Raw genomic sequence first — 13,683 nt, 5'->3', positions numbered from 1 at the left:
CACCCATCAGCCCAAACTTGGATATTGTCCAGGTCTTGCTGCATTTGTATGTGGACTGTTTCAGTATCTGAGGAATCGTAAATGTTGCTGAACATTGTGCAGTCATCAACGAACATTCACAGTTCAGACCTTATGATGGAAGGAAGGTCATTGATGAAGCAGCTGGAGATGGTTGGGGCCTAGGACACGACCCTGAGGAACTCCTGCAGTGATATCCTGGAGCTGAGATGGTTGACCTCCAACCACCACAACCATCTCCCTTTGTGCCGGGTATGACTCCAACCAGCAGAGAATTTCCCCCCCCCCCCCGATTCCCATTGACTCCAGTTTTTCCAATGCTGCTTCATCCAGGAGCAGGTTATTGCCGCTTAACAGAGATGTTACTGACCCTTTCCATCATTTTACTGATGATCAAGAACCTAACCTGCTCACCTTTGGACTGTGGGAGGAAACCGGAGCACCCGGAGGAAACCCACGCAGACACGGGGAGAACGTGCAGACTCCACACAGACAGTCACCCGAGGCAGGAATCGAACCCGGGTCCGGGATGCTGTGAGGCAGCAGTGCTAACCACTGGGCCACCCTGCCTACCCCATACCCGAGTCATTTTCCACATTGCCTGGTAGTTGCCAGTGTTGTTGCTGTACTGGAGCAGCTTAGCTAGGGGCTAATTCCAGAGCACAAGTCTACAGGACTACAGGCAGGCAGCTGCTGGCTTGTTCCTTGTTGGGATTAACTCCCACATGGTGTGTTCAATTAGTTACTATATTAGAGTTCATCGCCAACACAGACTGGGGATGTGCTGGAGTGTGTTAACCAGCGATGTGCTGTGGAATCCGAGGATCGGATGAGTTTGACATCTGTTTAAAACAAAGTCGGAATTGTTCAGCTTTCCAGCGTTGAGACATAGAAACAGGTGGAGCCCATTCAGCCCCTCGAGCCTGTTCTGCCATTTAATGAGTGAAAAGAATACTTGCATTTCGAAACAAGCACTTTTTCCAGCCAAGTGACAAACAGCCAATGAGGTACTTTTAAATTGTAGTTACTGCTGTAACGCAGGAAACACAGCAGCCAATTAGTGCACAGCAAGATTCCACGAACAGCATCGTGATCATGACCAAGTCATCGGTTTTTATGATGCTGATTGGCCGGCCAGTAGATGGGGGGTGGGGGTGGAGAGGGTGCTCTCTTGCTCCTCTTCGAAGCAGTTTCAATGGATCTTTCATGTCCTCCTGAGTATGGAGACCCGGCCTTGGTTCAGTTGGTCACAGCTGATCCGTCCGGTCATTTCAGCCAGCAGCCATGGTTCCAGAACCCAGACCAGGAAAAATCTACTCATCTCCAAAATGATTGATTGAGCTTTTTGTGGGTCAGAATCCCACACCTGTTGTGTGAAGAAGTGTTTCCTAACTTCTCAATTTGCTGAATTCTAATTGTTTCAGGATGATGCTGTTGAGTGAGGGAGCCAAATGCCGAGCCTTCAGATCTGATTCAATAGGCGGGGGTTTCGCTCAGCTGGCAGGTCGGCTGGTTCATTATTCAATACTGACCCTCCCACAGTGCCGCACTCCCTCAGTACTGACCCTCCCACAGTGCAGCGCTCCCTCAGTACTGACCCTCTGACAGTGCGGCACTCCCTCAGTACTGACCCGCTGACAGTGCAGCGCTCCCTCAGTACTGACCCTCTGACAGTGCAGCACTCCCTCAGTACTGACCCTCTGACAGTGCAGCACTCCCTCAGTACTGACCCTCTGACAGTGCAGCACTCCCTCAGTACTGACCCTCTGACAGTGCAGCACGCCCTCAGTACTGACCCTCTGACAGTGCGGCACTCCCTCAGTACTGACCCTCTGACAGTGCAGCAGTACTGACCCTCTGACAGTGCAACACTCCCTCAGTACTGACCCTCTGACACTGCAGCACTCCCTCAGTACTGACCCTCTGACAGTGCAGCACTCCCTCAGTACTGACCCTCTGACAGTGCGGCACTCCCTCAGTACTGACCCTCTGACAGTGCGGCACCCCCTCGGTACTGTCCCTCTGACAGTGCAGCACTCCCTCAGTGCTGACCCTCTGACAGTGCAGCATTCCCTCAGTACTGACCCTCTGACAGTGAGGCACTCCCTCAGTACCGACCCTCTGACAGTGCAGCACTCCCTCAGTACTGACCCTCTGACAGTGCGGCACTCCCTCAGTACTGACCCTCTGACAGTGCAGCACTCCCTCAGTACTGACCCTCTGACAGTGCAGCACTCCCTCAGTACTGACCCTCTGACAGTGCGGCACTCCCTCAGTGCTGCACTGAGATTGTCAGCCTGGGTTCTGTGCTCAAGACTCTTTGGGGTGGGTTTGAACCCACAACCTGGCTGAGTGCAGCGACAGTGTCCAAGTTTGCTGCTGATACAAAGCCAGGCGAGGAGGCTGCACAGCAATCTAGACAAATGAAGTGAGGGGACCGGAAGGCAGCGGGTGGAGTAACTGCTGGGAATTGGGAAGTTATTCACTGATTTGGAGACTTTAAATGCACAATAATTTGAAATAGAATCATAGAATTTACAGTTCAGAAGGAGGCCATTCGGCCCATCGAGTCTGCACCGGCCCTTGGAAAGAGCACCCTATCTAAGGCCACACCTCCACCCTATCCCCGTAGTCCAGTAACCCCATCCAAACGTTTTAGACATGACGGGCAATTTATCCTGGCCAATCCACCTAACCTGCACATCTTGGACTGTGGGAGGAAACCGGAGCACCCGGAGGAAACCCACGCACACAGGGGGAGGACGTGCAGACTCCGCACAGACAGTGACCCAAGCTGGGAATCGAACCTGGGACCCTGGAGCTGTGAAGCAACTGTGCTAACCACTGTGCGATCATGCTGCCCCTCAATCACTAAAACAGATCATCGAGTCATGATCACGTTAGGGTGTGTGGGAGCTTGCTGTGCATCATTCCACTGCTGAGTTTCCACCAATAAAACACTGACGACACTTCAAAAAGTACTTCATTGAGTGCGAAGCCCACTGGGAATTCCTGGATTTGGGAATGGCGCTCCAGGAATGGGAGTCCTTTTTTCATGTTGGGGTCATCACCCACTCCACTTCAAACCCCCTCCCTCTCTCCCCATCCCACCAGATCATTGCAAAGTAAAAATTGGGAACCGTAACAGATGATTTCTTGCTTTTAACAGATTAGGATGTTTTTATTTTGCCCCACAGGAGGTGGGAGTCACTGGCGAGGCCGCCATTTATTACCCATCCCTAGTTGCCCTTCAGAAGGTGGTGTTGAGCTGCCTTCTTGAGCCGCTGCAGTCCACAGTGGTGTAGGTACACCCATAGTGCTGTTAGGGAGGGAGTTCCAGGATGTTGTGGAAGGTGCTGTCTGAGGGACCCTTGGCGAGTTGCTGCAGTGCATCTTGTAGATGGTACAGACGGCTGCCGCTGTGTGCCGGTGATGGAGGGGGTGAATGTTGAAGCTGGTGGATGGGGTGATGTTTACCGTGCAGGTAGGAACCTTTGGTGAGTGACCTGTAAATATTAGCATTCAGAGGAATGTAGATGACCTGGTTCTCAAGTCACAGAAAGCGAACACATAGAGCTGGCCGTTAATCAGGACAGGTCTTTACTACACGGAGCTTGGAGTACAGGAAGGAAATTCTGATGCATGTGTGCAGAGCATTGATGTGATAATACCGGTAGTATTGTGTAGTCTTGTTCTCCCTACTGAAAGGCAGAGAGATACTTTGGGAGAGCAGCAAGGTTTACAGTGCAGGGTCCAGGATGGCAGTATGAGGCTGGACTGATCCGAATGAATCTATCTGGAGTTTTAGAGGGATGAGAGGCAATCTCATTGAACGAGGAGGAATCGAGGGATTTGGGGATCTGGGTGGGAAAGATGAGTTGAGGTAAAGGTATAGTTATAATATTTTTTTAAACAAATTTAGAGTACCCAATTCATTTTTTCCAATTAAGGGGCAATTTAGCGCGGCCAATCCACCCACCCTGCACATCTTTGGGTTGTGGGGGTGAAACCCACGCAAACACGGGGAGAATGTGCAAACTCCCCACGGACAGTGACCCAGGGCCGGGATCGAACCTGGGACCTCGGCGCCGCGAGGCAGCAGGGCTAACCCACTGCCCCACCGTGCTGCCCCGTTTAAGTTATAATCTTGTCGAATGGTGGTGCAGGCTCGAGGGGCTGAATGGCCTAATCTTAATCCTTATGATTTTAAGCACCAGACACGACGGGGCGAGTGTGGGTAACACCGTGAGCCACAGAACAGATTGGGTCACATTCCAGGAGGGTACAATCGAGGAGCTGCGATGGGAAGGCAAGATTGCTAGAACGGAGCCGGGAGCAAGTTAAACTCCCTGCCTGAGGATGGAGGGGCTCTTGTGGGTGGTGACAGGATTAGACACTCACATATGGTTCACGGGACTTAATCTGCTGAAGGATTGCTGTCCTGGGCTGAGCAGTTTAAAATCGTTGTGTGCTCTGTCTGTGACGGCAGCAATGGCCGTGAGATTTCCCGTGAACAGGAGGGAAGGGTGGACACAGGGTGAACAGAAAACAAAAACAGAAAATGCTGGACTATCTCAGCAGGTCTGACAGCATCTGTGGAAAAGGAGGGAGCGAACGTTTCCAGTCTGGGGGGGGGGAGCTCTTTGTCAAAGCTGGGGAGAACTGGGAAGAGTCACCCAGACTCAAAACGTTTGCTCCCTTCTCTCTCCACAGATGCTGCCAGATCTGCTGAGATCTCTACTTTGCTTTGTTTCATTCCCTCTTTCTTTCTCTATCTTCCATCCCCCGCGTTTCTCTTTCTCTTCCTCTATCCCCTCTTTTGTATCTCATTTCATCTTCTTCTTTTATGGTCGCCACGAACATTTGCATTTGGAGCTAGACCTGGCCACTCACTCGCTCGAGCTTGCTCTGATATTCAATAGGATTGTGGCTGAACTGATTGTAATGTCAATCCCATATTAGCCAGCCCCCGATAACCTTTCACAGGGGGCGGGATTCACCAGCCGCACCCACCCGGCAACTGGACATTCCCGCCCAATGTCAACGGACCTTTACATGGTCTGCACCCCGCCCATGGTGATGTTGCACGGGTGGGGTGGAAGAATACTGCCCAAAATCTCGACAGTGCAGAAGGAGGCCATTCAGCCCATCAAGTCTGCACCAATCCTCTGAAAGAGCACCCTACCTAGGTCCCGTCCCCCGTCCTATCCCCATTACCCTGTCACCCCCACCTAACCTGCACATCTTTGGACTGTGGGAGGAAACCGGAGCACCCGGAGGAAACCCACACAGACACGGGGAGAACGTGCAAACTCCACACAGTAACCCAAGGCCGGAATGGAACCCGGGTATCTGGCGCAGTGAGGCAGTAGTGCTAACCGTTGTGCCATCGTGCCACCCATTTCACCCCCTTGTTAATCAAGAATCTATCTACCGCTGCCTTAAAAATATTCAAAGATTCTGCTTCCTCTGCCTTTTGAGGAAGAGAGTTCCAGAGCCTCACGATCTGGTGTCTTGGCCAACATTCATCCCACAATCAACATTAAGAGAAACAAATTATCTTGTCATTATCATGTGGGGTCTTGCTGTGCACAAATTAGCCGCATGTTTTCCAAATTCCACCAGTCACTACACTTCAAAAATAATTCATTGGCTGTAAAACACGTTAAGAGGTCTGGTTGATGTGATAGGCGCTATATAAATGTAACTTCTCTTTCTTTCATAGACAGGGATATGGCCAAAGAGAACAAAGTTGCAGACAAAGATATGAATTTTAAAACAAAGGTGTTGGACTCTGGAACAAGAGCTTCTGCATTGTGCTGGAGTGAGATTGGCGCTGTTTAGTAATCACGGCTGCTTCTTCCTTATAACCCTTCCTAGACATGACGCTTTTATCCACTGACCACCCCCCACCCCCGGAGCCATCACCAATCACAGCCACACCACACAACCCCGAGCAGAAGATGATGGAGAAGAGGGCAAAGGTCATCGAGGAGCTGCTGCAAACGGAGGCCGATTACATCAAGGACCTGGAGATGTGCGTGGACAAAGTGCTCATCCCACTGCAGAGCAAACAGGTGAGAGGGGGGGGGGGGTTGCAGATGTGGCTATTTCCAATGCGAGGAGTGGGCGAGGGTGAATCTGGTCAACGTTTGAACTGAGCCTCGCCTGTGAATCAGCTTGGTCAACACGGCACTCCCTGGGTAACACTCGAGGGGGAGCTTTGTCCTGGGAGAGTGTGGTTCCAACAACACTCAAGAAGCTCAACACAAATTGGACAAAACAGCACCCTGTCCATCACATTAAACATTCGCTCCCTCCACCACCGACACACAGTGACAGCCGTGTGTACCATCTACAAGATGCACTGCAATAACTCACCAAGGCTCCTTAGGCAGCACCTTCCAAACCCACAGCCACTACCATCTAGAAGGACAAGTGCAACAGATACCTGGGAACCCCACCACCTGGAGGTTCCCCTCCCAGTCACTCATCGCCCTGACTAGGAAATATATCGCCGTTCCTTCACTGTCGCTGGGGCAACGTCCTGGAACTCCCTCCCTAACAGCACAGTGGGTGTACTTACACCTCAAGGGCTGTAGCGGCTCAAGAACACAGCTCAGCACCAGCTTCTGAAGGGCAATTAGGGATGGGCAATAAATGCTGGCCCTGCCAGTGAAGCCCATGAAAGAATAAAGAGGAAAATGGAGAGTGGGGTTTGAGATGGTGTTGAGGGGACTGCACTCTGGGTAAAGACACGCTGTCCGTCGACATTCCTGAGTGGATAGTGAGGGAAACATTCCCCGCACCCTCTCCCCCACCAATCCCAATTCCCAATCCCAGGGCTTCCTAGTTACCATCACTTTCCAGCTGGGACAGACCCTCTGGGTGAGGAGAGGAAGACCCTCTACCCGTCTATCCTCCTGTCCAATAGCCTGCTGGGATTTACTGTCCCAAAATCACATGGAAAAAGCAAAGTACTCCATTTCTATCAGGCCTTTCACACCAGCCAATAAAGCGCGTGTGACGGCTAGTCACGTGATAATGTAGGAAACACCTCAGCCAAAGTGTGCACAGCAAGACTCCACAAACAGCATTGGCCAGATCATCTATTTTTAGTGATATTGATTGGTCAGGACACTGAGATCATCACCCCTGCTCTTCATTGACACAAAGCTCAGTATCTTCACCATCCATCTGAAGGGGCAGACAGTAAACAACCCATCAACAAACCAGCATCATCGACAGAGCAGTACTCCCTCAGTACTGACCCTCCCACAGTGCAGCACTCCCTCAGTACTGACCCTCCCACAGTGCAGCACCCCCTCAGTACTGACCCTCTGACAGTGCGGCACTCCCTCAGTACTGACCCTCTGACAGTGCGGCACTCCCTCAGTACTGACCCTCCCACAGTGCAGCACCCCCTCAGTACTGACCCTCTGACAGTGCGGCACTCCCTCAGTACTGACCCTCTGACAGTGCGACACTCCCTCAGTACTGACCCGCTGACAGTGCAGCACTCCCTCAGTACTGACCCTCTGACAGTGCGGCACTCCCTCAGTACTGACCCTCCCACAGTGCAGCACTCCCTCAGTACTGACCCTCTGACAGTGCAGCACTCCCTCAGTACTGACCCTCTGACAGTGCAGCACTCCCTCAGTACTGACCCTCTGACAGTGCGGCACTCCCTCAGTGCTGACCCTCTGACAGTGCAGCGCTCCCTCAGCACTGACCCTCTGACAGTGCAGCACTCCCTCAGTACTGACCCTCTGACAGTGCGGCGCTCCCTCTGTACTGACCCTCTGACAGTGCGGCACTCCCTCAGTACTGACCCTCTGACAGTGCAGCACTCCCTCAGTACTGACCCTCTGACAGTGCGGCACTCCCTCAGTACTGACCCTCTGACAGTGCGGCACTCCCTCAGCACTGACCCTCTGACAGTGCGGCACTCCCTCAGTACTGACCCTCTGACAGTGCGGCGCTCCCTCAGTACTGACCCTCTGACAGTGCAGCACTCCCTCAGTACTGACCCTCTGACAGTGCGGCACTCCCTCAGTACTGACCCTCTGACAGTGCGGCACTCCCTCAGTACTGACCCTCTGACAGTGCGGCACTCCCTCAGTACTGACCCTCTGACAGTGCAGCACTCCCTCAGTACTGACCCTCTGACAGTGCGGCACTCCCTCAGTACTGACCCTCTGACAGTGCAGCACTCCCTCAGTACTGACCCTCTGACAGTGCAGCACTCCCTCAGTACTGACCCTCTCACAGTGCAGCACTCCCTCAGTACTGACCCTCTGACAGTGCGGCACTCCCTCAGTACTGACCCTCTGACAGCGCGGGACCCCTTCCCATTGTGGGGCAGAGTGGGGGAAGGTGATAAAAGGGATGGGGAGGGGAGGGCAATCCCTGGCCCTGTCACTATCTGACCAGTTTTCCGCTCTGTTCTCAGTTACAGCAGGTGGACTGTGAAGCCCTCTTTGGAAACATTCACACGGTTATCGAGGTTTCCAGACGTCTGCTCGGTGAACTGGAGTATACGGACAGCATAGGTAACGTCAACATTCACTTCAACCCAATGCAGCCAGAGCCATGATCAGGCACTCCCCAAACATTCCACTCGCTTTGCAACAGGAGGGGGCCATTCAGCCCATCGGGAATACAGACTGTCCCAAAGAGCACCCCACCCAGGCCCGTTCCCCTGCCCTGTCCCTGGTACCCCACCTAACCTGCACATCTTTGGGCACTAAGGGTCAATTTAGCATGGCCAATCCACTACTGAGCACGTCTTTCGGGACTTGTGGGAGGAAACCGGGAGCACCCAGAGGAACCCCACGCAGACACGGGGAAGAACGTGCAGACTCCGCACAGACAGTGACCCAAGATGGGAATCGAACCTGGGACCCTGGCGCTGTGAAGCAACTGTGCTAACCACTGTGCCACCGTGTCGCCCCCATACCTGGGCCAGAGTTCTGTAGCTTTATTATCCCTATCTAACAAAGGTGTAACTTTTTCTGTTGACCCCAGCATCAACAGCTTTTTAACGGAGGAACTTCAGGTTTTCTCTGCTGTTTATGTGACAGTAAAGACATCAGTCCTGAACAACCTGTCTCTCCCCCCCCCCCCCCCCCCTCCCCCTCCCCCCGCCCACACCAGAGGGAAGAGCCTCTCTCTGGAAGGAATGCGCGGTCCGGGTTCAGCGGGTGAATTGGTGAGATCCCCAAATTGGGCTCTGTGCCGGTCCGATTCCGAGTAACCCGACTGGCTCCGCCCGGAGTGATCTGCACCTTCAGCTCAATAGCAACAGTTTCCCCCTTTGGCCCACCATGAGGTCCTCCATGCCAGGGCCACGCTGGTAGAGACCACCCAAACCCCCCCCCCCCCCCCCAAACAATACACTGCCTGCCCACGCCTCCTCTAGCAGACCCCCCCCCCCCCCCCCACAGGGAGCCCTGTAATATGGGGACCCCTGGAAGAGAGGAATCCCCCACATGAAGTCTCTGCCTAAAGGAATCCTCCTCACATAGACCCACTCTACCCAGAAAATGGACCCTTGCCTGGAAGCTAGAGAGCAGTTCAGAAAGGGGGGGGGGGGGGGAGGGGGGGGGGTGGCAGTGGGAAGCATTATAGCTGTAATACTTACCTTGCAGCTCCATGTGTCCATGGGGAGTAGCTGTGCCTGTGTCTGGTTTCCACAGGCCATTAACTGCAAGCCATTCATAGCTTTCCCGTTGGTCTTTGATTGACAGCTCACCTGCAGCTCTGATACATTCATATCCCTTCACGCTTCAGGGGCTGAAGTGGTGAAACCCCCGTCTGTGTAAACATTGACCACATCAAAGAGATGTAAGTGCATTCCAATCACTCAAGGCTGTGATTTCACCGCAGTTACCTCTTTTTTTATCATCAGAATAATCTTTATTAGTGTCACAAGCAGGCTTACATTAGCAGTGCAATGAAGTTACTGTGAAAAGCCCCTAGTCACCACATTCCGACGCCTGTTCGGGTACACTGAGGGAGAATTCAGAATGTCCAAATTTCGGGACTTGTGGGAGGAAACCAGAGCACCCGGAGGAAACCCACGCAGACATGGAGAGAACGTGCAGACTCCGCACAGTCTCCCAAGCCAGGAATTGAACCTGGGACCCCGGTACTGTGAAGCAACAGTGCTAACCATTGTGCTACCATGCCGCCCAAATGTGGTCAATGTTGACAAACATTGGGGTTTCACCACTTAGGCCACTGAAAGGTGAAGGGATATGAAATGATCAAAGCTGCAGGTGGCTTTGACAAGCTGTCAATCACAGAGAACTACTGGAAAGCTATGAATGAATTGCAGATAGTGGATCTGTGGGAACCTGAGGCAGCTGCTGTCCTCCCAGGTGGAGCTGCAAGCTGCGTACTTCAGCTATAATGCTTCCCACAGCCGGTGTCTGCACTCTCTAGCTTCCAGGCAGAGGTCCCTATTCTAGGGTAGGGGGGTCTGTGTGGGAGGGGGTGGGGTCTGTGTGGGAGGGGGTGGGGTCTGTGGAGGGGGGTTCCTTTAGGCAGCAGATCCTTGTGCGAGGTCCCCCTATAACAGGGGTCCCTGTGGGAGGGGTCCACCTATTGAAGAGGTCCCTGGGGGGGGGGCATTACAGGGATCCCTGGGGCAGGTAGCCCCCCAAACCTGGAGATTGGGGGGGGTTCGTGGTTGATTTACGGGGTGGGGGTGGCCGGCCGCCGGACCGTGCGATCAGGCCGCACCCTCAAAATGGCGGCCCGATTGCAGGATTCCCTGGAATCCCTCGTGTTCCATGAATAAATTTTCCTGGCGTGGAACACTGAATTGCATCCCGCTTTACGGCCACAAGGGGATCGTGAAACTGGTGCAATACAGCTCCGGGAGGAGAACACGGTCTCACAAACAGACAATCCCGGCCCATTGGCTGCACTGGAATGCCTGACGCTTACCAGAAAGGGTAAATGAGCCACATCACGAGCTCCACTGATTATTAATTGGTTGTTAGTGTAGCTAATAGCGCACTCCGTATTGTTCAGTAAGTGCTGCCCAATCCATCAACCAGCAGAGCTATTTTGGGCTTTGGAAGATCGGGCTGGTTGAGTGCAGTCTGCACTCTGTCTATTAGGAATAACTGAGGGAACGTGCCGTTTGTTTCGATCACCCAATCAGCACCCCCCTTTTCCAGTTTCAATTGTCCTTTGAAATTTGGCGTTCCTGTGTCTGGTCTGATGAGTGCAAGATAAAAAGCTTCGACAGCATATCTCTCTTTTCAGCAATACTCCATTTACCTCCACTTCTTTCCGAGTGTCACCTGAACCTTTAACTGTTCTAAACTAGAGGCTTTGATGTTGGAATGATTGACTTTGTTAATGATATCTCAGTGCTGACATTCAGGATTAAGCACGTTGTGCCCAGGCCATCGGATTGACGAATGTTTTTTGCTCTTTCCCACCCTGTCCAGGTCACGTGTTCCTCTCCTTCAGGAATGAGCTGGAGGACATGTACAACATTTACTGTCAAAACCACGAGGAGGCCATCGCCCTCTTGGAGATGTACGAGAAGGACAAAGAGATTCAGGGGCATGTCAATGCCTGCCTGGATCACCTCCGGTAAGCAGCGACAAGTGACAGCTTGTAGCAAGTCAGATGTGTTTATAAACGGGTTGGCAATGAGTCGTCACAGGTTCCGAGTGCCTCCTAGTCAACAGGTTCCCTTTGGAAGTGCAGTTACTCATACACAGGTTAAATAAAGGAGGGACTTGCATTTATATCGCCCCTTTCCCCACCTCGGGACTTTCCAAAGCTCTTCACAGCCAATGAAGTACCTTTGACGTGGCTGCCGCAATGTAGGAAATGCAGCAGCCAATTTGAGCAGAGCAAGATCCCACACGCAGCAATGGGATTATGACCGGATCATGTTGTTTTAGTGATGTTGGTCCCAGGGAGAATTTGCCTTCTCTTCTTCAAAATACTGCCCTGTGATCGTTCACATCCACCCGATAGGGCAGGCGAGACCGTTTTAGATAGATAGAGAAATACAGCACAGAACAGGCCCTTCGGCCCACGCTGTTCTGCCGAACTTTTGTCCTAGGTTAATCATAGAATTTTGGACACTAAGGGCAATTTTTTATGGCCAATCCACCCAACCTGCACATCTTTTGTGTCTCATCTGTTGAGTGGGGGTCTGGAATTCGCTGCCTGAGGTGGTGGTGGAGGCAGAGACCCCAAACTCTTCTAAAAAGGTGCCTGGGGCTGCACCTGAAGTGCTTTAAGCTACAGGGCTGTGGGCAGGTACAGGAAGGTGGGGTTAGAAAGGGCACCTGGTTGGCCTCGGACTAGCATGGACAAGTTGGGCCAAATGGCCTCCCCTGTGCTGTAACTTTTCTGTGGTTCTCTGGTTTAGCAACTGTGGGTGCGACATCTGTGAGCCTTAACCTGGATTTTGTACTCCACTCTCTGGAGTGGGACTTGAACCGACTACCATCTGACTCGGAGGGGAATGAGTTCTCCCCACTGCAGCGCAGCTGACATCCAGGGGCCTGATTACACCCCCTGCTGGCAAGAAGGGGGAGGTGTGACAGGCACAATGTTTACATACTGCTACTTGGTAAAGGGCGAAGAATTATGTCTGCCTCTCTGTGTCACTCTGGCCTCTGGCTTGCCTTTCGCCAACCATTTACGATCTTTACATTAAACATTGTCGATCAGTGAAGGAACGGCGATTTTTCCAAGTCAGGGTGGTTCAGAGGGGGTCCTGCAGGTGGTGGGGTTCCCAGGCGTCTGCTGCCTTTTCCTGCTGGGTGGTGGAGGTGGCGGGTTAGGACGGTGCTGTCGAAGGAGCCCTTGACTAGACTTTCTGGTTATTGGCGACTCTGTTGTCTCGGAGCCTGTGGTGGCGGCTCTGTGGAATTTACTGATGTTTTCTCCAGCTAACTCTTTTTTTTTTTTTCCCCCTCTTCCCAAACTGCTCCTCCTCCAGGGCAATTTATCGTCAGTGGTAAGTCTGACCCTCCGACCTTTCACCTTAACATCACTTGCTCCTGCTTACTGCAGCCAAGGTCTTGTGCATTTCTGTGGCGCCTGCTTTCAAACGAGTGGATATGTGTTGGGGGGGGGGGAAGGGGAGGGTCTGGATGTGTTGGGGGGGCAGGTAGGGTTAGGGTTAGGTCCGTCTTGCACTGGGGTTGGAGCTCAGGGTGTGGAGGGAGGGACCGTATGGAGGGTGGGGATGCTTGGGAAAGGGGGGGAGGGGGAGGGTGATTACCAAGTGTGTGCAGGGGGGGACGAGCTTGTGGGCTGTATGCTGAGGTGGAGTGTGCGGAGGAGGGTGTGGGCACAAATGTCAGCCAAGGACGGCGATGCCCCCATAGTTCATAAGCCAGGCTCGTTCATTCTGGTGAGAATGGAGAAATTGATCCCAAACCCCACCAAATTGGATTGACCTCTTCAGCAGGAGAGGAGAGAAAAACTGGAGGGAATAACATTGATGGGAGTGTGGGGGAAGGAGAGGGCGAGACTGGGCCGCAAATCGGTACAGAGTGTGTCAGACAGAGAGGGAGACAGAGAGGGAGACAGAGAGGGAGACAGAGAGGGAGACAGAGAGGGAGACAGAGAGAGAGAGAGACAGAGACAGACAGAGAGAGAGAGAGACATAGAGAGAGA

General features: G+C 52.8%; 1 protein-coding gene across 2 annotated transcripts in view; it reads left to right on the top strand.

The window, feature by feature from the left end:
• LOC119979564 (dynamin binding protein) overlaps window positions 1-13,683 on the top strand; it is a 55,798-nt gene that overhangs the window by 27,170 nt on the left and 14,945 nt on the right. Inside the window, exons 2-5 of one of the 2 annotated variants that reach the window (XM_038821982.1) lie at window positions 5,899-6,095; window positions 8,471-8,570; window positions 11,484-11,631; window positions 13,001-13,018. In XM_038821982.1, the coding sequence (XP_038677910.1) occupies window positions 5,899-6,095; window positions 8,471-8,570; window positions 11,484-11,631; window positions 13,001-13,018 (463 nt within the window). The remainder of the gene's footprint in view (window positions 1-5,898; window positions 6,096-8,470; window positions 8,571-11,483; window positions 11,632-13,000; window positions 13,019-13,683) is intronic. The other variant, XM_038821983.1, reaches the window with a different exon arrangement.

Source organism: Scyliorhinus canicula, chromosome 16 (assembly GCF_902713615.1).
Source record: "Scyliorhinus canicula chromosome 16, sScyCan1.1, whole genome shotgun sequence".
In the NCBI taxonomy this organism is placed as follows: Eukaryota; Metazoa; Chordata; class Chondrichthyes; order Carcharhiniformes; family Scyliorhinidae; genus Scyliorhinus; species Scyliorhinus canicula.
The sequence above is the reverse complement of the archived record's forward strand: the minus strand, read 5'-3'. Positions and strand labels throughout refer to the sequence as shown.